The 25,437-nt window shown below is 37.0% G+C and overlaps 6 protein-coding genes and 1 long non-coding RNA gene across 10 annotated transcripts; 5 read left to right on the top strand and 2 right to left on the bottom strand.

Moving 5' to 3' along the window:
* Positions 1 to 1,421: 1,421 nt before the first annotated feature.
* Positions 1,422 to 5,709, bottom strand: LOC121223725 (uncharacterized). The gene is made up of 3 exons (XR_005921066.1): positions 5,270 to 5,709; positions 5,036 to 5,160; positions 1,422 to 1,508 (listed from the first exon to the last, which is right to left on the bottom strand). It is a non-coding gene; the product is annotated as an uncharacterized lncRNA (long non-coding RNA).
* Positions 5,710 to 10,446: 4,737 nt separating this feature from the next.
* On the bottom strand, positions 10,447 to 13,899 carry LOC107912261 (probable plastid-lipid-associated protein 10, chloroplastic). Of its 3 annotated transcripts, XM_016840348.2 has the most exons (8): positions 13,451 to 13,899; positions 13,225 to 13,338; positions 12,974 to 13,108; positions 12,746 to 12,841; positions 12,436 to 12,516; positions 11,758 to 11,844; positions 10,942 to 11,003; positions 10,447 to 10,856 (listed from the first exon to the last, which is right to left on the bottom strand). In XM_016840348.2, exons 1-8 carry the CDS (start codon positions 13,604 to 13,606, stop codon positions 10,739 to 10,741), a joined length of 849 nt encoding a protein of 282 aa, XP_016695837.1. In that variant the 5' UTR covers positions 13,607 to 13,899; the 3' UTR covers positions 10,447 to 10,738. The 3 variants fall into 3 exon arrangements, with proteins under 3 accessions (XP_016695837.1, XP_040961913.1, XP_040961912.1); XM_041105979.1 differs by lacking the exon at positions 10,447 to 10,856 and having other exon boundaries at positions 10,942 to 11,371; positions 13,451 to 13,758; XM_041105978.1 differs by lacking the exon at positions 10,447 to 10,856 and having other exon boundaries at positions 10,942 to 11,306; positions 13,451 to 13,758.
* A 719-nt stretch (positions 13,900 to 14,618) lies between these two features.
* LOC107912262 (UNC93-like protein 1) lies at positions 14,619 to 15,317 on the top strand. The gene has a single exon (XM_016840349.2). It carries the CDS (start codon positions 14,619 to 14,621, stop codon positions 15,315 to 15,317), a length of 699 nt encoding a protein of 232 aa, XP_016695838.1.
* Positions 14,679 to 16,434, top strand: LOC107910928 (UNC93-like protein 1). The gene is made up of 2 exons (XM_016838845.2): positions 14,679 to 15,778; positions 15,945 to 16,434. Exons 1-2 carry the CDS (start codon positions 15,474 to 15,476, stop codon positions 16,324 to 16,326), a joined length of 687 nt encoding a protein of 228 aa, XP_016694334.1. The 5' UTR covers positions 14,679 to 15,473; the 3' UTR covers positions 16,327 to 16,434.
* A 972-nt stretch (positions 16,435 to 17,406) lies between these two features.
* Positions 17,407 to 20,947, top strand: LOC107912266 (translocase of chloroplast 33, chloroplastic). Of its 2 annotated transcripts, none has more exons than XM_016840352.2 (8): positions 17,407 to 17,810; positions 17,905 to 18,012; positions 18,107 to 18,214; positions 18,319 to 18,443; positions 18,596 to 18,860; positions 20,126 to 20,194; positions 20,310 to 20,471; positions 20,563 to 20,947. In XM_016840352.2, exons 2-8 carry the CDS (start codon positions 17,914 to 17,916, stop codon positions 20,629 to 20,631), a joined length of 897 nt encoding a protein of 298 aa, XP_016695841.1. In that variant the 5' UTR covers positions 17,407 to 17,810; positions 17,905 to 17,913; the 3' UTR covers positions 20,632 to 20,947. The 2 variants fall into 2 exon arrangements, with proteins under 2 accessions (XP_016695841.1, XP_016695842.1); XM_016840353.2 differs by having other exon boundaries at positions 17,537 to 17,810; positions 18,656 to 18,860.
* Positions 20,948 to 21,455: 508 nt separating this feature from the next.
* Positions 21,456 to 23,362, top strand: LOC107912265 (uncharacterized protein C594.04c). The gene is made up of 3 exons (XM_016840351.2): positions 21,456 to 22,076; positions 22,166 to 22,429; positions 22,713 to 23,362. The coding sequence occupies exons 1-3, from the start codon at positions 21,849 to 21,851 to the stop codon at positions 23,190 to 23,192; spliced, it is 972 nt and encodes a 323-aa protein (XP_016695840.1). The 5' UTR covers positions 21,456 to 21,848; the 3' UTR covers positions 23,193 to 23,362.
* A 466-nt stretch (positions 23,363 to 23,828) lies between these two features.
* LOC107912267 (uncharacterized) lies at positions 23,829 to 24,709 on the top strand. The gene has a single exon (XM_016840354.2). It carries the CDS (start codon positions 24,150 to 24,152, stop codon positions 24,552 to 24,554), a length of 405 nt encoding a protein of 134 aa, XP_016695843.1. The 5' UTR covers positions 23,829 to 24,149; the 3' UTR covers positions 24,555 to 24,709.
* The last annotated feature ends 728 nt before the right edge of the window (positions 24,710 to 25,437 follow it).

Below are 25,437 nucleotides of genomic sequence, written 5' to 3'. Positions count from 1 at the left end.
GAACTTACCTCGGGTGTTGTCGAACGATTCCGCTAGCTATTCAACCACTTTTTCCTTCCCTTTATCGGTTTTATTTCCCCTTTGCTCTTGAGCTTAATCAAACAAATAAATTGATTTCATCATTTAGGCATCAAAAGATGAACACAAGGCACTTAGCCCATATTTATACATTAGACATTAAAGTCTCATACATGCAAAAATCATGCATAAACACAACATATTAGCTAATTTCTTTGCCCTTGGCCGAATATGCATGTCCATTTTTGGGGTCGATTTCAACACTTAATACACACATATACACACTAGTAAAGCATCCTCCCCTTTTCATCAATTTAACACATGCATTGCTCATTAACATGCAAAGTTACATTCGGCCTTAGCACACATCTTGCTAGCCGATTCTTCTCCATTTAGCAACCAATGCACATATGTGCTCACACAAAAAAAATGCTAAAAAGGAGGTTCAAGAATCATCAAGCCATCATCACATGCATCATTAACAAGCTTCATATTTTGCATGCAATGGCATTAACACAACCTCCACCTAGGCCGAATCTTAACTCATTCTCATGCCTCATCACCACAACATCAAACATCAACCAAGAATGATTCATCCATGGTCAAGTGCCATTTCCATCACATAGCAAGATTTAGACCATGGGTTAGGTAGAACTCAAGCTAACAACTAAAACATGCATGCCTCTCATGGAACATCATCAAACATACCTTAGCCTAGCTACATGCATGGCCGAATCTCTTCACCTTTCTTCTTCTTTCCTCCTTAAAATTTTTGGCCAAGGATGAACCAAAGGATGAGAAAATTTTTCTTTGTTTTTCTTTCTAGTTTTTGGCAAGCATGAAGATGAGAAAAGGATGAACAAAATTCCCCCCCTTTCTCTTCTTTAGCTCACGGCAATGGGGGACAAACACTACACACACATTTTTTTTTCTTTTGTTTTCCATTTCTTTATTACCCATACTCCTTATTTTATTCTTCCACTAACAAAACATGTTTCATGACATGTTTTGCCCATCCTTCCTTGTCATGGTCGGCCACTACTCATTAGGGGGGGGAAATTTGACATGCAAGTCCCCCCTTTGTCCACATGCACTAATAGGTCCTCACACATTGACCTATCACATTTTAGAATTTTCTCACATAAGTCCTATTAACTAAATTCACATGAAATCAACCAAATTGAAGCTTAAAATTTTCACACATTCATTATTACATATTCTAGACAATAAGTATCACATTCAAACATTTTAGTGACTCGGTTTAGCGGTCCCGAAACCACTTCCCGACTAGGGTCAACTTTGGGCTGTCACAGGTTTCATTGAATTAATGGTTTCAAAAGAATAACTTTAGAATAAAAAAATTCATTCTTTAAAATGACACCATCATGACACCACCTCCATGCCATGCATAATACAAAATACTTAGAAATCTCACGAAATAGATGTCCTCTAGCGTAGTCTTCAAAAGGTCCTGTACTTCGTCAGCGATCCTAAAAAGGAAAGTTAACTAAATAAGTTCAAAGAACTTAGTGAATTCAAGAACAAACATCTCAATAACTATATACACAATACCAATGAACCTGTCCAACTCAGCAAGTCATACAATTTGCCCATTGGCAAATGTCATATACAAACAAACTTTAGCAGAAAACCTTCTTCATGTTAGCCATATCCAAGTCCATGATCAAGCCTTAACATTAATTTTATTTGTTCCATCACGATTTGTCAATCTAGTTGCAATAACTCTTGCCCTACCAGAGGCTACTTAATCATTTTTCATGCATTACGATTTGTCAGTTTAATGTTCATTTCATTGAAGACAACGCCATGGTTTTATTTTCATAACTTAGTTCATATTGTTCATTCTAAAAACAATGGGTGGTGGCTTAAACACAAAGAAAGACCCTTACTCCATTTACACAGACAACTAACTCAGGCTTATAACCACGAATCTTTATGACCCATACACAAATATATCATCTTATATGAAAGCAAGAAGCAACACATAAAAAATGTAGCAAGACTAGGAAACATGACTTTTGTCCTTATCATGAGAGTTTTTAGGAGTTTCTTGAGTTATAATATAAAAAGTTAACTTATCATATCATTTTACTAGATTGGGCAGGTGTGCTTATTATGGTCAATTTGAATGGTAAACGTGAAAGAGTATGGGAGGAGGGTGAGCAATCAAATCCGAAGGATCCCACAGTGCTGGAAAATTCCCCAATAGAGATAAGTGAAGGTAAAAAATGGCTTCTCATTATGCGATTCTCTTCGGGTTCTGCTGTAACAACTTTAACAATGAGTTTGGCTGAATAGGATATTGGTCCAGCTTCTAACTTATCGGCTACCCCTACATGGCAGGGTAGTCGAGCGCCATGAAAATTTTTAGTTGCAATGTCTGGGAATTGAAGAATCCTTAGGTTGTCTGTTACATCCAACAAATACTGGGGGAGACAAATTCTATTGTAGCATTTCTCATAAAAACTAAGCTACAGAGTTCAAGTATGGAGAAGGTTAGGCAAAGTTGAGGGTATTTTCAGGGTTTAGATATAAGTAGTGATGGCAGCAGAGGAGGTTTGTCGTTGTGTTGGAAAAAAAGTGTGTGGTTTCACTACGCTCTTTTTCTAAGAATCATATTGATGTTATGGTGGATGACAATATGAAAGGTACTTCGTGGCGCTTTACCGGGTTTTACGATCATCCTAAGAAGGCTAATCAATATCATTCCTAGGAGTTACTTCGATAGCTTTCAGAGGGGGCTTTGAGTTCATGGTTAGGTATAAGAGATTTCAATGGAATTGCATTTTCTCATAAGAAACATGGAGGTTGATTGAGATATACTAGAGGTATGGAAGCTTTTCGATGTGCCTTGATGACTGTGATCTTTCTTATTTACATTTTAAGGGTCGATAGTATACGTGGGAGCGTGGTCATTTTGCTCATACAAATATTAGGAAAAGATTAGATTGTGGTGTCGTCAACATAAAGTGGCGTGAAATATTCCCTATCTCTTAAATTTCGTATTGGGCTCACTTATTCTCTGATAATTAACATTTGTTTTTTGATATGGGGAATGAAAGTAATCTTTTTAGGGCTAATTTATAGTTTTTTCACTTTCAGGTTGCGTGGGTTTTTGAAAAGTCGTATGGTGAAGTGGTGCGACGAATTTGGTTAGACACAAAGGCTAACATTCTCACATCTATTTCACTTGCAGGTCAAGGTTTGGTGAAGTGAGCTCGTGATCGAAAGAGATCTGATAAGAGGGCGCTTGCTTATCTTCAAAGGCAAGTTGAAGAGCTGAGTAGGGTGGATCCGAACGATGAGACTCTTAAGGACTTAATCATTACAAAGATACATTTAAATATGAAAATTGATAAAGGAGAAAAGTATTGGAAACAGTGTGCGAGAGCCAATTGGCTTTGACATGGGAATCAGAGCACAATTTTTTCCACTAATTTGCCACATGTTGTAATAGACTTAAAAGAATAGAGAGACTGACTTATCAAAATGAGCGGGTTTTTAAAGATGATGAGGGGATTGGACGAGTTGTATGTGATTACTTCTCTGCTCTTTTTACGTCGCAAGACAAAAACGATATGGACCATATTTTTTCTGGTATCTCTCCCCACATATCTGAGGGCATGAATACTTTTCTATGTTCTAGATTCAGAGAGGAAGAGATAGTTACGACATTTCGAAGCATAAGGCAAAAACCCTAATAAGACGCAGGGGTGGATGGTATATCTGCTTTGTTTTATCAAACCTATTGGCACATTATTGGCACCGAGATCAATTAATTCTGTTTGGGTGTTTTAAACGGGGAGTTGTCTATGCTTGCAATTAATCATACCAACATTTTTTTTATTTCGAATCGAGTTGGATGCATTTTTAGCCTCTGTAATGTGATGTTTAAAATTATTTCTAAGATCCTTTTTAACAAATTACATGTTGTCATACCCTACTATATTGATGAGGTTCAGAGTGCTTTTGTCTTAGGCAGTTTGATATCCGACAATGTAGAAGTGACCTTTGAATTGATGCATTTTTTTCAAATGAAACGAGGGGGTAGGCAAGGGTTGTTTACTTTGAAGCTCGATATGAGTAAGGCATATGATTGAGTGGAGTGACATTTTGTGGAGGCGGTTATGTTGAGGTTGGGATTCGCTACCACTTGGGTGGACCTTGTCATGAAATGTGTGCGATCAATTACTTATTATGTAGTGATCAGTGGAAAGGTCCGGAGACATGTTATCCCGACTAGAGGACTCTAATAAAGTGATCCATTGAGCCTTTTTTGTTTCTTTATTGTAGCAAAGGTCTATTTTCTTTATTGCGCATGGCAATACGTGATGGATTGGTGATGGGGTTAAGGCGTCTAGATCAGGTTCGATGATTTCCTTGTTCTTTGCAGACGATAGCCTGATTTTTTGTGGTGAAACTTTGAGTGGGGCTGATAACATCAAACATATTTTGCACGAATATAAAGGTGCTCGGGAAAAATGGTGAATTTTGAGAAGTCCCTTATTTGTTTTTGTTGAAATGTCAATATAAGACGAGGGGAGAGGTTAGGTGTTCGATCGATCCGAGTAACTATTTTGGTATGCCAATTGTGGTTGGAAGTAACGAAAGGGTGGCTTTCTGTAATATTAAAGAGAAGATCCAATGCAAGATTGTATTCGTTGTTTGTCCTAGTGAAGGAATGAGGTGTTTATTAAATCAATTCTATAAGCGATTCCTACATATGTTATGTCATGTTTTCTTTTACCAGGATCTTTTTGTCCGGAATTAGAAGGGGTTCTTAGTCGATATTGGTGGTAGAAATCTCTTTTTAAGCGTGGTATTCTTTGGTGTTTGTGGGAGGTGTTTTGCGATTTTAAAGAAATTAGAGAGATGGGGTTCCGTGACCTTGCTAAATTCAACATTGCATATGACCCATCATCGTTGGTGGCACGGATCCTTAAGGCTAAATATTTTTCGCATTATGATTTTATGACGTCTTAATTAGGGAACTGACCATCTGTTCTTTGGAGGAGTATCTGGGTTGCCAAAGGACTTTTTTCCCAAAGGTTGCAGCTGGCTAGTGGGCAATGGGAATTTAATTTCCATCTGGGATATACCATGGTTGTCGAGTGATCATCCCTGTATGGTTGAGTCACTTCGGGTTAGTGGAATTACTAAGGTTGCAAATCTTATTAATATGTAAAGGCGACAATAGAATGTGAAAGTAGTACTCTCGATGTTTACTTACTAGTAAGCACTGCTGCAAGAATGAGCCGTTGACCGGTTGCAGTGGTGTCTCGAGAGTTGTGGGGAATATATTGTGCGCAATGGGTATCGATTTCTTCTTCAAGGCTTCTCTGGATCTGTGGAGGATACGTACATTGATGTGGACCTTGCTACTAGGTGTATGTATAGACATTTGTGGCAATTACAGGGCCCGAAAAAAAATTAAGATTACAATTTGGAGATTCCTTAACAATTATGTACCTACTAACTCTAATCTATATGTGTGACACCTTCGGAGGGATGCAGTGTGTCCTTGATGTGGCATGGGTGCTGAAACCTCTTTTCATGCGTGTTGTGATTGTCTTTTGGTGTTGATTATTTGGCAAGATCTTGGTTTCCATTAGCAAATAGACTTTACTAGTGACACTTTTGAAGGATGGGTGCAACACCTACTTTCCAGTAGCATTCTGTTAGAATTGTGTGACCCAAATTCTAAGAGATTGCTTGCAAGTCAAGTTAAACAAAAATATATTTTCTTTCTAGAAGATTTAGTATTTATTAGTATAATATATTTAGCATTTATTAGTATAGTTTATTTGACTTACTAATTTAGCCTATAAATAGGCTCCTTTACAATCTTAGAATTAAGAGACACCCATTAGATTAGAACTCATAACACATTCAGAGAATTTTGTGTTTACGTTTGAGGGTTCTTTGTTTTCGGGTTTTCGGGGTTTAGTTTTATCTCCATCTTTTGTACTCTTCATTCTTTTGCCATTATAGTAAATTTATCTTTGCCCGTGGTTTTTTATCCTCTTTTGAGGGGTTTTTCCACGTTAAATTTGTGTGTTCATCTTCTCAATTTCTTCTACTATTTTTACTTGTTCGTTGCTTAATCGGGACGATCCTAACAAGTGGTGTCAGAGCTAGTTTAACTTTCATAGATCAGCCCGGTCAGAGATGGCAGCAACAAGGTTTGAAATTGAGAAGTTCGATGGTGAGACAAATTTCAATCTGTGGCAAGTTCGGATGATGACAATTCTAGTTCAAAATGGCTTGAAAAAGATTGTTACAGGGAAAAAGCCTGAGAATCTAAATCAAACAGAATGGGAAGAGCTTGATGAAAAGGCCTTGTCTGCAATCCAGTTGTGCCTCGCGAATACAGTATTGCAGGAGGTATTGATGGAGAAGACCTCATTCGCCTTATGGAAAAGGTTAGAAACTCTTTATGCGACTAAGTCTCTGGCTAACCGTTTAGTGTTGAAACAACGTCTATTTACGTTTCGCATGAACGAAGGTGAGCTTCTTAAAGATCACATCAGTCAATTCATTACTCTTTTAAATGATTTAAAGAACGTTGAGGTTCATATTGACGATGAAGATCAATCTATGTTATTATTGTGATCTTTACCCTCTTCATACAAGTCTTTCAGGGAGACCCTGATTTATGGCAGAGACAAACTCTCGTTCAAAGATGTGAAGGGTCATTTGTTGAGTAGTAGAGACAAACTCGACAATGAGTTTGATTTGAATAGCAAAGCAGATAGACAAGCTTCCGTTTTGGTAGCATCAAAGAAACGAGATAAAAGGTGTCGCTATTGCAAAAAGTTAGGTCACGTCAAAGCAGATTGTTATAAACTGCGAAATAAAAGAGCTGCTGAGAGTAACGAGGAAGATGTAGCTGGTGCTAATTTGGTCGATGAAGGCGGTGATGATTTCTTGTTAGTGTTAACGAGCGATAACTCCAAGCTTACGTCTGAGTGGATCTTAGATTCAGGATGTTCTTTCCACATGTGTCCCAATAGAGAATGGTTCTCCATATACAGTTCAGTTGAAGGTGGAGTTGTGCACATGGGAAACGATTCATCTAGTAAAATAATCGGTATTGGTACTGTTAAAATTAGGATACACGATGGGACGATTAGGACACTCTCAGATGTCAGGTATGTACCTGATTTACGAAAGAATCTCATCTCCTTGAGTATTTTAGACTCGAAAGGATGCAGAATCAACATCGAGTCGAGCAACATTAAAGTATCTCGTGGAGCTCTCGTTTTGTTAAAAGGTAAAAGAACCGACAGTCTTTATATTCTGGAAGGTTTTACAGTGACTGGTGAAATCGGACGTCCCTCGTCCGTTACGGAGTCAAAGTCAACTCATTTGAAGCGGAGGCAACTTGGTCATAGGAGGGAAAAAGGTATGACCGTTTCGTTGAAGAGAGGTTCTCTTTTAGATGCAGGTTTTGAAAAGGTAGGGCACTGTATTCGTGAAAATCAGACCCGGGTTAGTTTTGATTTGGCAGTGCACAAGTCGAATGCTAGAAGTCTTCCAGCTTCTAAGCATAGATTCGACTCAGTTAATTCCCTGCATAGTTCAAGATAGGCCCGTGGCGGGTTTTGGCAAAGATGGCATTGAAAGAATTCGTGTCAAGGTGGAGATTGTTAGAATTGTGTGACCCAAATTCTAAGAGATTGCTTGCAAGTCAAGTTAAACAAAAATATATTTTCTTTCTAGAAGATTTAGTATTTATTAGTATAATATATTTAGCATTTATTAGTATAGTTTATTTGACTTACTAATTTAGCCTATAAATAGGCTCCTTTACAATCTTAGAATTAAGAGACACCCATTAGATTAGAACTCATAACACATTCAGAGAATTTTGTGTTTACGTTTGAGGGTTCTTTGTTTTCGGGTTTTCGGGGTTTAGTTTTTATCTCCATCTTTTGTACTCTTCATTCTTTTGCCATTATAGTAAATTTATCTTTGCCCATGGTTTTTTATCCTCTTTTGAGGGGTTTTTCCACGTTAAATTTGTGTGTTCATATTCTCAATTTCTTCTACTATTTTTACTTGTTCGTTGCTTAATCGGGATGATCCTAACACATTCCTTTGCAATGTTTGACGGTAATAATCACAATTTAGGCAGTATGATACTAGAGAAATATCTTACTTCATGACAGGAAACGACAGTCTAATTTAAAAATTATTACATTTATTCTGGGTTATGTTCGACAATTTGATTAGTTGTATGGATCCCAACAGTGCTTGGTGCCATTTGATCTAGTGCTGTGATAGCCACATGTAGAACCTTTTGTTCGGGTCAATTTTGATGCTCTATACTACAAGGATTTAGGGGCTGCCTATGCGAGGGTTGTTATCCGGAATAGCTACGACCTACTCATAGGGGTTGCTTGTTTTTGGAATGAGTTTACCCAAAGTCCACTTATTGCTAAGGCTTGGGCAGCCTTGCAAGCCCTTTGCTTTGCTTTGGATTTGGACTTTCGATCAGTGGAAATGGAAAGAGATTTTTTGGTGGTTATTTCAAAGTTTCAATCTACAAGTATAGATCGATTGACAATTAGCATGCATATCTGGGGCATTAAACAAAGTTGCTCACCTGATGGTAAAATAAGGTTGGCATCAGCAATGTGCGTCTTGGTGGGTGGAGGACGGTCTTATAACCATCTGGGAGGTTGTGGTTGAGGAACAGGTACTTGTTGCTCCAGTCGCCTCTTGCCTCTAACTTCGATGCAGGTGCTTCGACGCGATCGACAGACGTGATGGACAGTGGGAAGGATAGGGCTCGTGAGCGAATGGTCAGATTTTTTGGGTGTTCGTTGATTGCCTTCCTCGGGTCAGCTCCCATGATGCACTGGTGGGTGTCCATTTGGTCGATGACACACAACATCAACGATAGGCTAGGATTACCGGAACAGTGGGTCTCTCCTATACCTTTGCCTCTGAGAGTTCGTTAGTTTTTCTTAGAAGCTTTCTATTTTGTATAGACTGTCGTTTTGCTTTTGGATGGGGGAAGCTCAAAGGTTGTGGCTGGGTTTTTTTTCTCTTGCTTTTGTCTATGTTTGGTTGTTGTTTTAGGATTAGGTTTCTTGCTTTCTATTGCTAGGCTTTGGGTTTTTTTTCGATTTGTGATTGTTGTTGTACGACATCGTTTTCATTTTTTATATTATCTTAGTATTTCTTTAAAAAATTAATTTTTATATTTTAAATTTATATAATTTTGTCTCCTATTTTTTTAATGATATTATTAGTTTAAATAATTTTATTTACATACTTTAATTTCTAATATAATTTAGTTTTTATATTTTTATAATGTTATTAATTAACTTGAAGAGTTAATATTAACTTTTTGATAAAAAAAATGTTAAGTGATTATATGTAATTTAAATACTATAATGGTCTTAGGGACCAGACACGTGGCTTCTCCTTTCTTTTGGTTTGCTTTGCGTTTTCATAAGGCAATGGTAAAATTCCAGTTTTGACCCCAATATTATGCTAAAACTTGAGATTTAATTTATACACATTAATATAAATTGGTTATTGTACTTTTATAATATTATTAATTAGTTCAAATAGTAAGTTACTTTCAATTAAAATGCGGATGCTAATTTTTTTAATAATACTATTCAAAAAACAAAACAAAAAAAGATTATTATGACGAATTTGAATGGATTGTTTTTAAGAAAAATTCACATCAATATTTTCAATATTATTTTTGTTGTTACATAACTATGAAGTGATAATTTTTTATTTTAAATTTTCAAATGTCACACTAATGAATTTAATAGAAAAATTTCAACAATAATAACAATTAAACCTAAATTTTTAAATTTAAATTATAAAAAAATTGAATTTTTAAAAACGAAAGTAAACTAAATTCTAAATATATAAAAGCATATTTTAACTCTAAAATTAGAGACAAATAAATAATCAATAACCAGCCCAAGCGTGAGAAGCATAGTAGTTATTGCAAATGAAAGGGTTGTTCAAATTAATACTAGTTAGGGTTATTCAAGGGTAGTACTAAAAAAACTTGTTAAAATGTTTTACGTAATACCAATTTACATAGCTTATCCATGAAATGTTAGAATATATAATTATTATTTAATTATTACATGTAATGGGCAATAATTAATTAATTCTTTGAAAATAGTATATTTCATTACTTTACTTTCTCTGCCTTTAGTAGGAAAAATGGGTTATAAAATACTTGGAAAGTCTTTGGGATTAAATCAAATTAATTATATCTTAATTTAATTTTTATACCATTAAAAAATCAAATAAGTTTAAATTGCGATAGAATTAACATTTATTGTATAAAAAATGTCTTAAAAATTATTATTTTTCAATTGTAATTCAATTCCAAACAAAATATTTCATTTACAAAACCAGAAAAAATTAAAAAATATTAACTTCGTTAAACCGTAAATGTTAACAATATTCTAATTTAACATTATTTGATTTTTTTAATAATACAAAGACTAAATTAATATATTTAATAGGAGAGAGACTAATTTGATTTGATCCCACCAAAGTAACCTTTTTAAGTACATTCACCGTAAAAAATGTATTACTATTAACATTGCATCACTTCCGGAAAATTAGAAGGCATTTTAGTTACACTTATCCTTTGGATGCTTAGGACTTAACGAGTAATGACAACTGTTTGATTGTTTCCGGCCCTCGTGCTTTAGAGCTCAAGAGGTTGAGCCTTCGTAAACACAAATACTCCGCCACCGCCGACAGCTCTGCCCAACAGCATATTCTGATCCAGATACGAAAGGTAATAAAGTCCTCCTACTGATCTCCTGCAATCAGACATGCTTAAAAATTCATATGGATCATAATCAGAATAGGATTAAGCTAAGGTAATACATGAAGTTGATGATATACCTTCCAGTTCCAGGGTTTCTTACAGGAACTTGAGCTCTGAAGGTTCGGAGAAACTGCAAAATCTGCACATAAACATTAAACATTCAGTGGCTGGCTGCCTCCCCCATTCAACAAATGGAAGCTTAATATTGATGGAGCATTCAAAGATGGCATGGCAACAGCAGCATCAGGAGCGGTTATTCGGGATTCTGCTGGTAAGTGGTTGTGGGGTTTTGCTCGCAATATCGGGTATTGTAACACTTATGAGTATGAACCATGGGGCGCACTTGGTGGTCTTGATCAAGCTTGGATTGGCAAGTTTTGCTTTAAGTTTACCGCTGGGCATTCATATTTTTGCTAATCCCCCTGATCCTGTTCTCAAAGCACTGCATGATGATTACAGTGGAGTAACCTGGTCTAGATTAACTTCGTTGTAATCTTCTATTTTCTCCTTGTTGATCAGAAAAAAAAAATACTCATGTAGAATCAACTGTGAATGCATGTGGAAACGCACTTCTATATGATTGCTAGACAATCTAACGACTTGAATTTGCTGAGTCATCAATATGAACTTTAAGAAAATCACTTTTTGGAGATAGGTTAATACATATTATGACGAAGCATCAAAGCAGAGAAAAAGTACATCAGTTCATTTGAGCTCTTGACCTCACAGACAATCAGTCACCATCCGAAGATCAGAGAAGATCTTCCAAAATCTAAATTTATGAATATAACTGGATGTAGGACTTCAAGCTTAACATGGAGATTATGCAAATGGCAGAATACAAAGTTAAGTAATGCAAGTTCCAACCAGAAATCCGGGCAATAATTAGGTACCTGTAGACTTAAAAATGACCGTGGAAGGAGTGCTGGAGCAATCAGAGCTTGCAGTTGTTCACTGATGTTTATATCTTGAACTTTTATCTGTCAAATACAACTTGCAGACGTGAAATCATTTATTTGCATATATGTATATACGTATGCATGAATGAATGTATATGCATCCGCTTTTAACTTCCACTAGTAAATTTAGAAAATTTTTATGCATGATCTGGAAACAGTACTAAAAGGCCTGTTTACTGAGATAAGTATTTTCTTTGCAAATATAAGGGTATAAAACTAGAGCTTTATAGAAGGGCATGAAACAAATAATACGTGATCATAGATGAGTTTATGCGTATCAAAGTCTCACAAAAAGACAGTGATGCATGTGGTATCTCCTGAGCTTCATTTTAAACACTAACTAGACACATTTAAGGGTTAAGGCTATTTAATTCTAGCACAGATTATAAAAATCCTAGAGGCAGTCACACTTCAAAAAACTCCGGCTAAACTGTTTATGGCTTGTGCAAACCTCGGAAGATGTCACTGATCAATCGACTTTACATGGCCATGAATTGCTACCATGCATATTCCTCCATGTTTGACTAACGTCCCAGGTTGAAAAACAGTTGCATGTGACAAACCTTAACTTGTTAGGAAATACAGGTTTTTAAAGTGGAAAACAGGGGTAACCTCTTCAAACTGAAGATAGATGTTCCGCACAGAAACAACATCGAACTTAGCAGAAACAACCAGAGTGGCACCTTCTTGTTCCTGTAATGTTAAAAGGAAGACAACATTTGTTAATAAAATATTTTCTTCAACAATATTAATCAGTTGAGTATCTTTTTGAGGTGGACATATTTGAAGCTAGCATTGATGCCTGAAACAAAAAGGAAAGTTTCACAAGCCAATAACAGTGAATGGAAATAAACTGCTTGAGGATCTATATTTTACCCAATTCAAGATAACAGAGGTGTAGAGATTGAAAGTAGAAGTTTACCTCTAACAAATTCGGAATACTCCATCGAACAACATTTCGGATAACACCTCCTCTGAGCTGATCCCTGCATTCAAATTTCTGGTAGATCTGCCCAACCTACCCCAATTTGCCAGCAAGATATCAAAACAAAACTTTAGTTAACATTGCCCAAACTTTGTAGCAGCTGAGAACTAAACCTTCTCCTAGAAGAAGAAAAGGAATCCGATGAAAGAATTTCAGTGGTGGCACCTGAAAGAAAGGAAGCCTTGCAGCAGCTTCCAAAAGAACGACAACATCCGGGGCAGAAGTGTACTGCAGGCGCCAAGTTCCATCCAACACCGCCATGTCAAGTGGTGCACCCATGTTGTATCCCTCTACACTCACCTACAAAATTTCACAACACACACACACACACACAAGGAAAAAAAAGGAAAAGGCGTGGCCTTTACTTCAAGATATTACACAAATTCCAATTGGGGGTTTTGGGGAAGAGATTATACCAGAGCCTCCTCGATAATTGAGCGTTGATCAGCAGTTGCAGCAAGTCCCCGTTGTGTGTCTTGAACAGCCAGGAGAAGATTGTGTTTCTTGTTTTCCAACTCAACCTCGGATACCTAATATCCAGAAAAGCAAATCCCATCACTACCGCAAATGCTAATAAGGAGAAAACATGTTCTAAAACAGGATGAGTAGAGAAATAAAGGTAAGCGACACAAGAATTAGAACCCGATTCCTGTCAGGAGCAACAGCTACTGAGCATAGAAACTTGTTGTGAAAAGACCGTCTCTTGTTGGTAACGAGTTTTGAGCTGTGAGGTCTTATCTCGTAGATTACTCTCTTCACATTTGTCGGGTATACTGAAGCGGCAAATGCTATTTCCATGATGTTTCAGAGATTGGGCAACAATGGGGATTATGAATTTTGCCCCAAACAACCGTTGATAAATGAAGAAATTGAATCCGGTTAGTAAAGGATAGAATTTTGGGTTCGATTTTTGTCCACAGCTTTAACCGTTGCTTGTTTTGTTTATATAGTCCTTAATAGACCAATTAGTAATTCCATTTGCATTGGGTTTTCTCTTTTATGTTATGATATTTGTTTACAAAAGAAAATCCGCCGGAGATAACCCGACCCGACATTGCTTGTTAGATGAATTCTGCTACTTATTGAGAAGCAAGTTAGGACTATTATGATAAATTGATTGGTCGTAAAGTGGACTGTACATTACATGTTTGCTAGACTGTTATGATAAGCTTTAAGTGATTAACTAGTATTCCTTCTTAGCATGTCTGACTTTCATCTTTGGCGTTATGAGTTGTGCTGTTTCTTGTTTTGGATCTTTCCATCCAATGGGAATTCAACTATGCCCTTTGCGACCCTCAACTTACTTGAAATGTTTGATGATGGATTGCAAAAGGCATTGCTTGGTGGAAACAGACATCAAGATCCTGGGAATAGCTTTAGTTTTGACATCGGTATTTTGGAACAATTGGAAATTTGCATGTCCATCAATCGTGTCTTCTCTGCTTTGTTGGTGTTTTGGAACCCCTTTTATTTGTCTTTTGCCTAAAATATTCAGATCCTGTTGCACAACTAAGCAATCTGAACAGCTACTGCTCAGCAAAATTCAACTAAATATGTATAAATGTTTTGAGGATTAACTTACCATGATTATAAGCTGACATGTTTGGGATAACATGTTTATCTGATTAATGGGAAAAACAAGAAGAAAAAAAAGAGCTCAAAGGTTGCCTACTTAGTTACTAACGGAAGACAATGTGAATTCCATCCAAATTTCCCTACGAAGAAACCAATGTGCCATATTTGCTTGTTATATAAGATTCTTCCTTGGCACCAGGAGAATCACGTTTAAGTTAAAGCAACTGAATCAATCATGAGATTCCAAGGAGAAGAGGAAGCAGCTGCCAAAGTGCCTGTAACATCTCCTTTCCGGTACAATTCACCCCTGGTACAGGTTAGCTTAATAGGTCTAGTATGTTTCTGTTGTCCTGGCATGTTCAATGCCCTTACAGGCATGGGAGGTGGTGGTCAAGTCAACCCTGATGCAGCAAATAATGCTAACACCGCTCTGTACACAACTTTTTCCATCTTTGGAGTCCTTGGTGGTGGTGTTTACAACATCTTTGGACCAAAGGTTACCCTTGCAATGGGCTGCTCCACTTATGTCCTTTATGCTGGCTCTTTCCTATACTACAATCACCAGCAAGACCAGACTTTTGCTATCTTTGCTGGTGTTTTGCTCGGTATGGGTGCAAGCTTTCTTTGGGCTGGACAAGGGGCTATCATGACTTCCTATCCCACTGCTACTCGTAAAGGCACCTATATTTCTCTTTTCTGGATTATTTTCAACTTGGGTGGTGTCATTGGTGGACTCATACCTTTCATCCTGAACTACCACCGGCAGGAAAAGGCTGAAACTGTCAACGACATGACATATATTGTCTTCATGTGTTTCATGTCAGCTGGTACCCTCATCTCATTGACAATTTTATCCCCTGATCGTGTTGTCAAAGACGATGGTACTCATTGCACCAACATTAAATACTCAAATGTTACCACTGAGGCTATTTAGATCCTTAAGCTCTTTTGTAACCGGAAGCTGCGTCTCATCATCCCAGCTGCCTGGGCTAGCAACTTCTTCTACAGCTACCAATTCGATAATGTCAACGGTTTGATGTTTAATCTGAGAACAAGAGGATTTAACAATGTATTCTATTAGGGGGCTCAAATGATAGGTTCAGTGGGAATTGGATATATTTTAGACTTCAGTTTCAAGAGCAGAAGAACAAGAGGCTTGGTTGGGGTAGGAATTGTTGCTGTGCTCGGGACGGTAATTTGGGCGGGTGGCCTTGCCAACCAGTTGAATTACTCTTTTGACAAACCTCCCAACCGGTTGGACTTCAAGAGATGCGGAAGCGATTTCGCTGGACCGTTCGTATTGTACTGTAGCTATGGGTTATTGGATGCCATGTTTCAGTGTTTGGTTTATTGGGTGATTGGAGCATTAGCTGATACCTCAGAGACCCTCAGCAGGTAATTACTTCTCCCATTTCACCCCATCTATTTCGTGGATCCTTACACTTTGCCTGATATCAACAAGGAAATGGATATTATCCATATAATTGAAGTCTATAATTACATGTGAATGCTATAAGCCATAAAGCTATTAACTTACAGATTCTCCATGTAAAACATGCAGATATGCTGGTTTCTACAAGGGAGTGCAGAGTGCAGGAGCGGCAGTTGCCTGGCAAGTCGGCAAAAAAAAGATTCCCTTGCTCAACCAGCTGATTGTGAATTGGGTGCTGACCACTTTGAGTTATCCATTGCTGGCGGTCCTCATTTACAAGGCAGTTAAGGATACGGATGGCAGTAAGCCTGCAGAGGACGATGACACTGCTTCAGGACTGCCTCCCCCCGCTTCAATGAAAGATGGTTACAAAGAACTTGAGAACTCTATTACTACGGAAAAGAATGGTTTAAGTACTTGGCAAAGTTTAGCCCTCAATTTTTACTCCCTTTCAACTTCTTGTTCATCATATACCGGAAATAAAAGCTCGATAGGGAGAAATCTAAATTGATGGAATTTTCCATACTGCTTCCAAATGTTTCTATATATTATTCCTTTCTTCAATTGTTCTAAATAGGCGTACAAGTAAACTTGATAATTCATGTATTCATGTTATACTCAAAGATTTTATATTTTATGTTATTATCGTGTTTGAAGTGTTATATATTTTATATAAACTTTTTACCTTAATGTTGTTAATGTTGGGAAGGAGTGACAGAGAAGTGGGCACTTCTCTGACACTAAAATGAGAGACAGTAAACACGATAAACATAAACGAGTTTAACTCAATGAGAAATATATATTCTCTCCAACAGGTACAACAAGTGAATCTTACTTATTCACAGTCGTGACGATTTTCCTTACTTTCAAACTTTGAAGAATAATAGTCTCACTTCTAAGTTCACCCCTACGAACTTCACAATACAAACGGTTTTATTAACAATTTGCACTCTAAAAGAAAGTTTCTCACTTCAAGTCTCTCCCTTAAATAGATTTCCATTCAAGACTTGCTAACATAAAAAATCTATAACAATCCCATTAAGATAGTAATACAATAAATTGTTTACAATATAATATTATAGAATAAAACAAACGTGAATTCTTAATAGCTAATCGCATAGCGACATAGAGTTTTGATACAATCCAACTGTCCACAGTTAAGGGATCAACTTGGGTGACTTTGTTTTGATTGAATTTTTAATATGAGATCACCAAATAATATCAGTTTCATATGTGTTCTACAATCATGATAAACAACTGTGTAAAACGACAAATTTAAAAAATGATAGTGAATTTAAAATAAAATACAATGGGAAACAATCATAAACTTTGTTGAAAGAACTAGGTAACGCATTTGATGTGATACTTTAGGAATAACTAGATCAACAAAACTAGGCATGCCTTCCAATGACACAAGATGATCACCAAAGCACCACTGAGTTTTACTTTTAAACTCAAGTAAACGATGCAAAAACATGTATAATTTGACTCAAATTCAGGAACTCTGGGAAGAAATAGGTTCCAATTTCAAATACGTGAAAAGCTACCTATTACTATTTATAAAATTGGTGGCTCACACTCAAAATGGAAGCCGTCAGAAAGAAAGCATTAGCAATACTAGAGAGAGCCGTGAATCGATGCCAAGCCGAAGAAGCTAACCCAACCTTGAGCCCACTTATTGTTACAAATACATAAGCAAATTGATCGGTTGGGAATAAGGAACGGGTAAGCAGCAGAGTGAACGTGGGCAGATTATGTAGCCTTACTTGAGACCCGTGAATTTCGATAATATAGCCTTCCCAAGCCCAATCCCTCATCCTTTCTCTTTCCTGCATTTCCTCATCCACCTGCCCCACAAAATCCAATCCACCCACCAAAAAACCTCCCCAAATTCTTCCTCCCTTCCTTTCTCATCCTTCTCAACTTGCATCCCCGAACGGACCCGTCTAAAGAACGGACCCGTCTTATATTTTTTGGCTGCATATTCTAATACGGGTCAATGTTTTAGCATGCTATCCGCTTTTAGGATTTAAGGTTACCGCTTCTCTTGGAGGTTTTATTGATTGGGTTTTTCTGATTTCTTATGCAGTTTGCGGTAATGGGTACTCCTCTCCCTCGTGAATGGGTCGGCCTTCAACAATTCCCCGCTGCTACTCAGACGAAATTGTTTGAGTTGTTGGGAAAATTGAAGCAAAAGGTTTTTGATAAACCCTTTATTCTCTTACATTTTCTTTCTCTTAATAACATATCCACTCAAGATTTTTTTTTTGTGGTCGAAAATAAAAATGCAGAATGTCAATACTTTGACTATCCTAGTTATGGGCAAAGGCGGAGTAGGAAAGTCTTCTACTATCAATTCTCTTATTGGGGAGCAAGTTGTTCGAGTCACTGCTTTCCAGGTAAGATTTGATTTTATCTGTTCCTTTGGCTTCCTAGCTTGGTTCTTTTATGCTGTTTTTGGCTTCTTAAGCTTGAATTCTCATTATATTTGTGTATTTTGCAGTCAGAGGGGTTGAGACCCGTAATGGCTTCACGCTCCTGGGCAGGGTTTACATTGAATGTAATTGATACACCAGGACTTGTAGAGGCTGGCTATGTCAATCACCAAGCTCTTCAGTTGATCAAAGGGTTTGTAGTTTGATGAAGCAGTCTAACTTAGAATCTTATTATTTTTCCACGATGAATTTAGTTCTCAATGAAGCTAGTAATTTTAGTTTTACTTTTACTACATTGTTATGGTTTATTTTGGTCAAAAACAAAGTCTATTAATCATCATTCAGGTTTCTTTTGAATAAGACCATAGATGTTTTGCTTTATGTTGATCGCCTGGACGCCTATAGAGTGGATGACTTGGATAAGCAGATCATCAGGGCTATCACAAACAGTTTTGGAAAAGAAATATGGCGCAAAAATTTGCTTGTTCTCACTCATGCACAGCTTTGTCCACCAGATGGACTGAGTTATGATGTTTTTTCTTCTAAAAGATCAGAGGGTGTCCTAAAGGCGATCCGTATCGGAGCTCGTATTAGGAAAAAGGATTTTGATGTATGTATTCTCTTTCAAGTAATTTATGTTGAACACATGTTGGATTGCCTAAATAAAATAGATAAGCTTGTTTGCCCCCATAAAGCCTTTGACCAAAATATTGTTTGTTGCTAACTTGTAATTGCCTGAAGTATAGAGCTGAATGATTCCACCCACTGGAGAGAAGCAGTTAGTACTTGGTAGTTATAAAATAGCAGAAGAGTTGTGGGTGGTTTCACTCTTGTAGGATTTGCCTTTAATTTAAGGATATGATCCTTCAAAACATCCAAAATTCTTTTAGATATAGAAGTGGTTAAGCTCTTTTGAATTTTGATGCTAGAAATTACTTTATCTTCTAATTGTTGACACTTCCTTAGAAACAAATTGCTACCACAATTCACAAACATTTTCACTTCCTTAGCTGTTGCTGCTCTATTCTTCTTTCTCATGTAGTTTCCAACTGTAAGAGCATTTTTCATTTTATTTTATTTGCATTTTGGATGTTTGGTGCTAACTGTAGACCATTAACATCAGCTACCCTTAATCAGTCATACAGATAGAAATGTTGAATTCTGTTGCACTTCCCATGGAAGCTTGATTGATCGCTTCTGTAATTATTCAAAATTATTTGATTGAATTTAAATTGGGGAGATAAAGATTTTGTGGTAGATGTTTTCTTTCAAATTTATATGTCTGAGACATATGGATAAGGCATTGGATAGGTTGAAATGATGAGATAAGGTGATCTGTTAACAAGCTTCTGTGGTAGCTGTGCATGTTTTTGTCACTCATTTGTTAGTTGTAAGTTGTGGAAGTAGGGAGTTCAGTTTGCAATTTATGCCATGTTTCCCCAAACAGGGGAAAATCGGTACTATTTAGTTGTGGGAGAGGAAGATTAAGAGATGGGGGGGGGGATTTCACTATCAGCCTTTAATGTATAATATACTTCCATCATAGCTGTTTGGCTTCTAGATGGATAGCTTCTGGTTGGTTATTATTATTTTGAGAGTCACAGTTTTAAAATGAGATGGTCGAGCAGTTACTTCATGTTATCGAATATTGTGTGTAAAAAATCATTCTTCAAGCATAAACAGTGGGGAAGTTATTTTGGAAGAAAATAAAATAAATAAATAAATAAATCAACAGGTAGTTTAAAACTGGATTTTATCGTTTGAAAAGGATACGTTAGCTGATAAGCTTATCTATATTGGTTACTATTTCTTTTCTGATGGTATGCTTAGACTTATTACTTTTTTGAGATATTTCCTTACTTTTGATGCTTGCAGGATTCTGTCATTCCTGTTGTTTTGGTTGAAAATAGTGGGAGGTGCAATAAAAATGACAGTGACGAAAAGGTTTGATCTCCTTCCCCCCCCCCCCTCTTCCTCCATCTTGTGCTCTCTGTTCATGACCCTTTCATATAATTGATTTCATTTAATTCTTTGATAATTACATGTTATTTCAATACAGATTCTTCCGAATGATGATGCTTGGATCCCAAACTTAGTAAAAGCCATCACAAGTGTTGCAACAAATAAGAGTCAAGCTATTGTAGTTAGCAAGAAGCTGGTAGATGGGTCTGACGCTAGTGAGAAAGGAAAATTGTGGATTCCAGTTATTCTTGGGCTTCAGGTAAGGTTTTCACAGTTTATTTGTTTCTGTTTTGGGCTGAATTGGAACACAAATGAATGTTTGTAATGCCTATGTCTTTTTGTTGATACAGTGGTTTGTTATCAAATGGATTCAAGGAGCTATAAAAAGGGATATTGCAACTGGCAACGGGCCTATATGAGAGCCACATGAATGTGAACTGCTGGAATGCAAGTTGCATTTGGTCTCGTTAAAGTTTCTATATAATATTTTAGTTTTCTTCTATTTTTTTGGTAAAAAGTACAAAGAATCCTCTGAAGTTGGTTTTGCTATTTGCTATAAGTATGGTTTTGGGAGGCAGAGTAAGTAGTGGTTGGACGGATGGGATATTGTTGAGGTATTGTAGGATATAAGCATTAAATGCAAGCCATGGTTCTTTTGTTTCACTTCCATGTATTCCCGTCCATTTCTTTTGATTCTTTTATCGAACAAACTACTTGTACTGGTGATTTTGTTCAGAGACGGATTTACAATTTCCTCCGTTATTTTCCTTAATTCTATTTGTAACATATTCTCGTGTGTTAGGAAAAGCATTAGCTCGTCTTGGGGACCTTTTGCCGTAGATTAAGCTCATAAAGGTGTGAGGGGGCATCTAAGGATAACGAGGAAGGTGTGGCCCCAGCCACTGATGCTACCTTTTTCCCTGGGTGCGTGGATTGCGGGGATTTGTTCAGGTTGGAGCTGCGCCGGGAGAGGTTGGAGTTGGGGGCGAGAGATTATAACCTGTGGGTTCCAAGCCAACCTATATAAATTAAATTTTACAAGCTGCACCCATCATTGCATGCACTTCAATCTCTGCATTGCTTTATTTTTATTTTTATTTTTTGGTTTCATGCTCATGATAATTTTGCACGCAAATTTTGGTCAAATTTAGCTGCTAATATTGTTGGTTTTGAACGTTTTTCTTAAATTATGATCAAATATCTGCAGTTCTGGAATATCAAATCAACCCAATCATATACTTCTTTTAATTACAATATTGTTTGGTTAAATTGAAAGAAGAAAAAAAGAAAAGGAGTTTAATAGTTTGGGTTAAAGCTAAATTGATGGAATGAGTAGGATGCCTAATTTTTTATTTCACATTTTAATTAACAATGCCAAACCAATGGTCCCTTATCACAAAGAGGCCGAAAGTCATGATTACGAACCATCGGTGATTAGACGATTTCTGTTGAGGCGTGGGGCTGGAACCCATGCGCCACCCTCCCTGCACGCCAAGGTAAAAATTTAGCTCATCATTTGGACTTGTATTTTGGCGGTGTCCCACAAAGAAGTGAAAATTGATGCTATAAAAGTGGTGCCTCCGACCAACACTCACCCTCAAGTCCCCGAGAGAAAAAAAGGGAAAACACAACAAACATGGGCAGAAGTGGTAACTTGAAAAATGCTATAGTAGCATTTCTTGTTCCTCTCCCTTCAATTCTCTTCTATCTTTTTTTCCTTGACCATTTCCACAGTAATAGTAGTTCTCTTTCTTCTCTTTGGTCGTGGTGCTTCCATCACCCTCTCCTATTAGCCAATGTCTTCTTTTTCTTCAATGTCAACGTCCTCTTCTGGATCATCGGTCACATCCAATCCAGCAACTGGGTCAGTCTTTTTTTTTAATTACTAGCAATTCTTTAAGAATAATTTAAATTCTACTACATTTTTAATGGGTTCTCTTTTGTTTGTTTCAGATGATTGATTTGTATTGGACTGTGATACCGGTGTTGCTAATTCATTACTATGCAACCCACCCTTCGGCGCAATTTGATGGGTTGAGATCAAAGATAGTGATAGTTTTGACCTGGGTTTGGAGTATTAGGCTGACCCATAGCTATTTCAGGCGAGAAAAATGGCAGTGGGGTGCCAGGGAAGACTGGAGGTTCGCTGATATGCGCCTACAGTATGGCAAGCATTGGTGGTGGATTTCCTTCTTCTCTGTTTACTTTTCTCAACAGGTGCGAGTGTTTCCAAAGATATTTTTCCATGATCAGTTTTTGGTTCTTTCTGAAACTAAATTGACCCCCTTTTTTTTATTAAATTGGGAAATCTGTTCGATAAAGTGCCTAAAGAGCTTCTCTTTAATAGGTAAAAGATGGGAATTTCATTGTTCAAAGAAACAGAAGTAAAAATTTGAACCTCAAGTAGAAAGAACCAAATATCACACCAAGTAATTATCAAATGGTAAACAAATTAATAAAAAAAACAGATGATGAACTAATGGGTGATTAAACACTGCAGATATTTCTGATTGGGATATGTCTTCCACTGTATGTGGTGCATTCGGTTGATAAGCCCATGAATATCTGGGATTTGGTTGCTGCTGGAGTTTGTTTGTGTGGCATTGTCATAGCATACTTTGCAGATACGCAACTGCATAATTTTGTGACTAGAAATACCAAGCTGAAAGAGCTCGGAAAACCCGTGGTTCCCAACCTTGACCGGGGCTTATGGCAGTACTCCCGTCATCCAAACTACTTTGGGGAGCAGTTATGGTGGTGGGGGCTGGTTGTATTTGCATGGAACTTGGGTCATGGATGGACCTTTGTGGGGTCTTTGATCAACAGTATGTGCTTTGCTTATGTTACTGTGCTTGTGGAGCAACGGATGTTGAAGCAAGAGTATAGAGCTGAAGCATACAGGTTATACCAAAAGACAACCTCAGTGTGGGTACCTTGGTTCAGATCTTCTGCTATAGCAGTGAAGGATAAGGATACTTGATCTGACTATTTTTGTTTCATTGAAACAAACATCTTGTGTTGGTTGTTATCCTTTTTTGCTATCTATTTGAGAGGGGGGAAAATGGTTCTTATCTGTGGTAGTCAAAGAGAGATCCCTCTATCTCTATGAAATCAAGTAAATTATTTGTAATAAAGACTGTTTTCATTGTATGACTTTGGCATGTGCTTGTAATATGTAGATCTGTAGGTCATATTTATCTGGTATGGTTATGCTTTCTTTTTCTTTTTGGTAATAATCTGGTATGGTTATGTTGATGCAGTTAAAGTTTCCACATGGAAGGAACCATGGTAGCCGAAACAAATTTGGGTTAATTCAACCGATCTGATTTGGGTTAATCAGAAATTTTATTGGGTTAATTTTAAAGACTTTTGTTGAAGGGGCTTAAAATGATTTTTTAAATTTTGAGAGGAGTCAAAAATATAATTTTACTATTTAACCAAGGGTTAAATCTATATAAATTCGTGTATATACAGAGATAGTTTAGGGCTATTTTTTTAGCATATCGAGTTGTTATGTCCATAGTGGGTATACATGCGTTTATATTTTTATTCATGTATTTTAAATATGTTTTATGTTGAATTTGAGATAATTGTAAAATTAATTTAAGTTTGAGACTTAATTTAAAAATTTGTCATAGTTTGAGGGTCTGATGCAATTAACCCTTTGGTTCTATAGGGAGTTCTTTTCGGTTTTTGGTCCCAATAAAATTCATATAACTATGCTTTGTCTATTAAGTAATAGAAGCAGGCCCAGTTACAATGGGTTTGGGGCTTTGGGCTTATTGAGAAACAAGAATTGAAAACTCTGGTAGACGTTAGTTGAACGACTTTTGCCCGGTGGTGAAGAAAATAAGTTGGTCAAGTGTTAACGCTTGTAAAAAGGTTGCGGTTAGGAATCGAGAAGCAGTTGCAGCAAATCCTTTCAATCACGACACATATGCCGTGCTTCACGGCAATTCAGCTAAACATCCTAACCGTCCTCCTCTTCTTCTGTTTCTGGGCGCCGATCGCGCGATCCTTGCCGGATAATTCGGGATCTATCCGGTTACCTTCCGACGGATTTACAAACGCCGATGAGAACGAAGGCGTCTCCGCTCGATTCAATAAGCCGTCATCCTGCCCGGTCAATTGCTTCCGAACGGAGCCCGTTTGCGGCGTTAATGGCGTCACCTACTGGTGCGGTCGCGCCGATGCATTATGTGCCGGTACTCGCGTGGCCAAAGTAGGATTTTGTGAGGTCGGGAGCGGAGGTAGCGCGTCGTTTCCTGGTCAGGCTCTGCTTTTGGTTCATATTGTTTGGCTCGTCTTGCTTGGCTTTTCTGTATTGTGTGGTCTTTTCTAATTTTTCCAAACAGAGACTTTTTTTTGTGTGTGTTATTTTTCCTCTCTCGGATTCTATCTGTATTCTATTTGCCTACCATGTCATTTTCTCATCTGTATTACTGTAAATCATATTCTTTGTAGTAATATACCAATTTGGTTCTCCTTTCATTATAATATCAACTATTCACTATATCAGCATCGAATCAATTCATTATATCAACATAGAATCGGTCCATATTTGGGGTTGGGGAGGATGATCACCACGAATCAGTTGCTGTGGATGGCACCTCCTATTCCTTTTTAGTCACTCTTGTAAATCAATTTCAGTGGGCAATGCATAGCTCGGTAAAGTCATGAACCGTTCAGAGTCGCACATTCATTGATGCTTAAGGTTAAGCCAGTTAGGGGTATCGATGCTGTCGGTGCCGTCAGCCATTATGCATATAAATATTATTCCCTACGTACCTGATTAGACAAAGACAGATGGATACATCACTTGCAACACCGGACACGCGGTTGCATAGCTTGCATTTGCCTGTTTCCCTTTCACTCAGCTAAGCCTTTCCTCTCCTTTGTTTTTTTTTTTTGGTATGACTTGATATCAATATTGTCTTTTATATTTTTCTCTTCATTAATCCTTATTTTTAAGGTGCATTCTAAATACTTTTAACATTGAGTTTGCAAATTTAAAAAGAAAAAATGAAGAAGAAGAAGCAATTGTTGTAATGTGTATTTAAAAGAAAAAAGTCAAGATCCACAAAGTATATTATAACACAAGCAATTATCCTTTTTATATAGTTGACTCTATTATTAAAATGATGTATTATTTTTATTTTGAACTCCTTAATATTCTATATAAATTAAAAATAAAAAAAAATGACATTCATTTACTAAATTATATC

The sequence above is a fragment of the Gossypium hirsutum genome, chromosome D11 (assembly GCF_007990345.1).
Source record: "Gossypium hirsutum isolate 1008001.06 chromosome D11, Gossypium_hirsutum_v2.1, whole genome shotgun sequence".
Lineage (NCBI taxonomy): Eukaryota > Viridiplantae > Streptophyta > Magnoliopsida > Malvales > Malvaceae > Gossypium > Gossypium hirsutum.
Note: the sequence above shows the minus strand (reverse complement) of the source record. Positions and strands in the feature narration are given on the sequence as shown.

Excerpts from the sequence above, each read along its gene's own strand:
- LOC107912261 (XM_016840348.2), bottom strand. The coding sequence starts at position 13,606 with ATGGAAATAGCATTTGCCGCTTCAGTATACCCGACAAATGTGAAGAGA. Across the intron at positions 13,339-13,450 it reads TTGCTCCTGACAGGAATCGG|GTATCCGAGGTTGAGTTGGA; the intron begins GTTCTAATTCTT and ends TCTGGATATTAG. Across the intron at positions 11,845-12,435 it reads TCTATCTTCAGTTTGAAGAG|ATAAAAGTTCAAGATATAAA; the intron begins GTTACCCCTGTT and ends TGTATTTGACAG.
- LOC107912262 (XM_016840349.2), top strand. The coding sequence starts at position 14,619 with ATGAGATTCCAAGGAGAAGAGGAAGCAGCTGCCAAAGTGCCTGTAACA.
- LOC107910928 (XM_016838845.2), top strand. The coding sequence starts at position 15,474 with ATGATAGGTTCAGTGGGAATTGGATATATTTTAGACTTCAGTTTCAAG. Across the intron at positions 15,779-15,944 it reads ACCTCAGAGACCCTCAGCAG|ATATGCTGGTTTCTACAAGG; the intron begins GTAATTACTTCT and ends TAAAACATGCAG.
- LOC107912266 (XM_016840352.2), top strand. The coding sequence starts at position 17,914 with ATGGGTACTCCTCTCCCTCGTGAATGGGTCGGCCTTCAACAATTCCCC. Across the intron at positions 18,013-18,106 it reads TGGGAAAATTGAAGCAAAAG|AATGTCAATACTTTGACTAT; the intron begins GTTTTTGATAAA and ends ATAAAAATGCAG. Across the intron at positions 18,861-20,125 it reads TTAGGAAAAAGGATTTTGAT|GATTCTGTCATTCCTGTTGT; the intron begins GTATGTATTCTC and ends TGATGCTTGCAG.
- LOC107912265 (XM_016840351.2), top strand. The coding sequence starts at position 21,849 with ATGGGCAGAAGTGGTAACTTGAAAAATGCTATAGTAGCATTTCTTGTT. Across the intron at positions 22,077-22,165 it reads ACATCCAATCCAGCAACTGG|ATGATTGATTTGTATTGGAC; the intron begins GTCAGTCTTTTT and ends TGTTTGTTTCAG. Across the intron at positions 22,430-22,712 it reads CTGTTTACTTTTCTCAACAG|ATATTTCTGATTGGGATATG; the intron begins GTGCGAGTGTTT and ends TAAACACTGCAG.
- LOC107912267 (XM_016840354.2), top strand. The coding sequence starts at position 24,150 with ATGCCGTGCTTCACGGCAATTCAGCTAAACATCCTAACCGTCCTCCTC.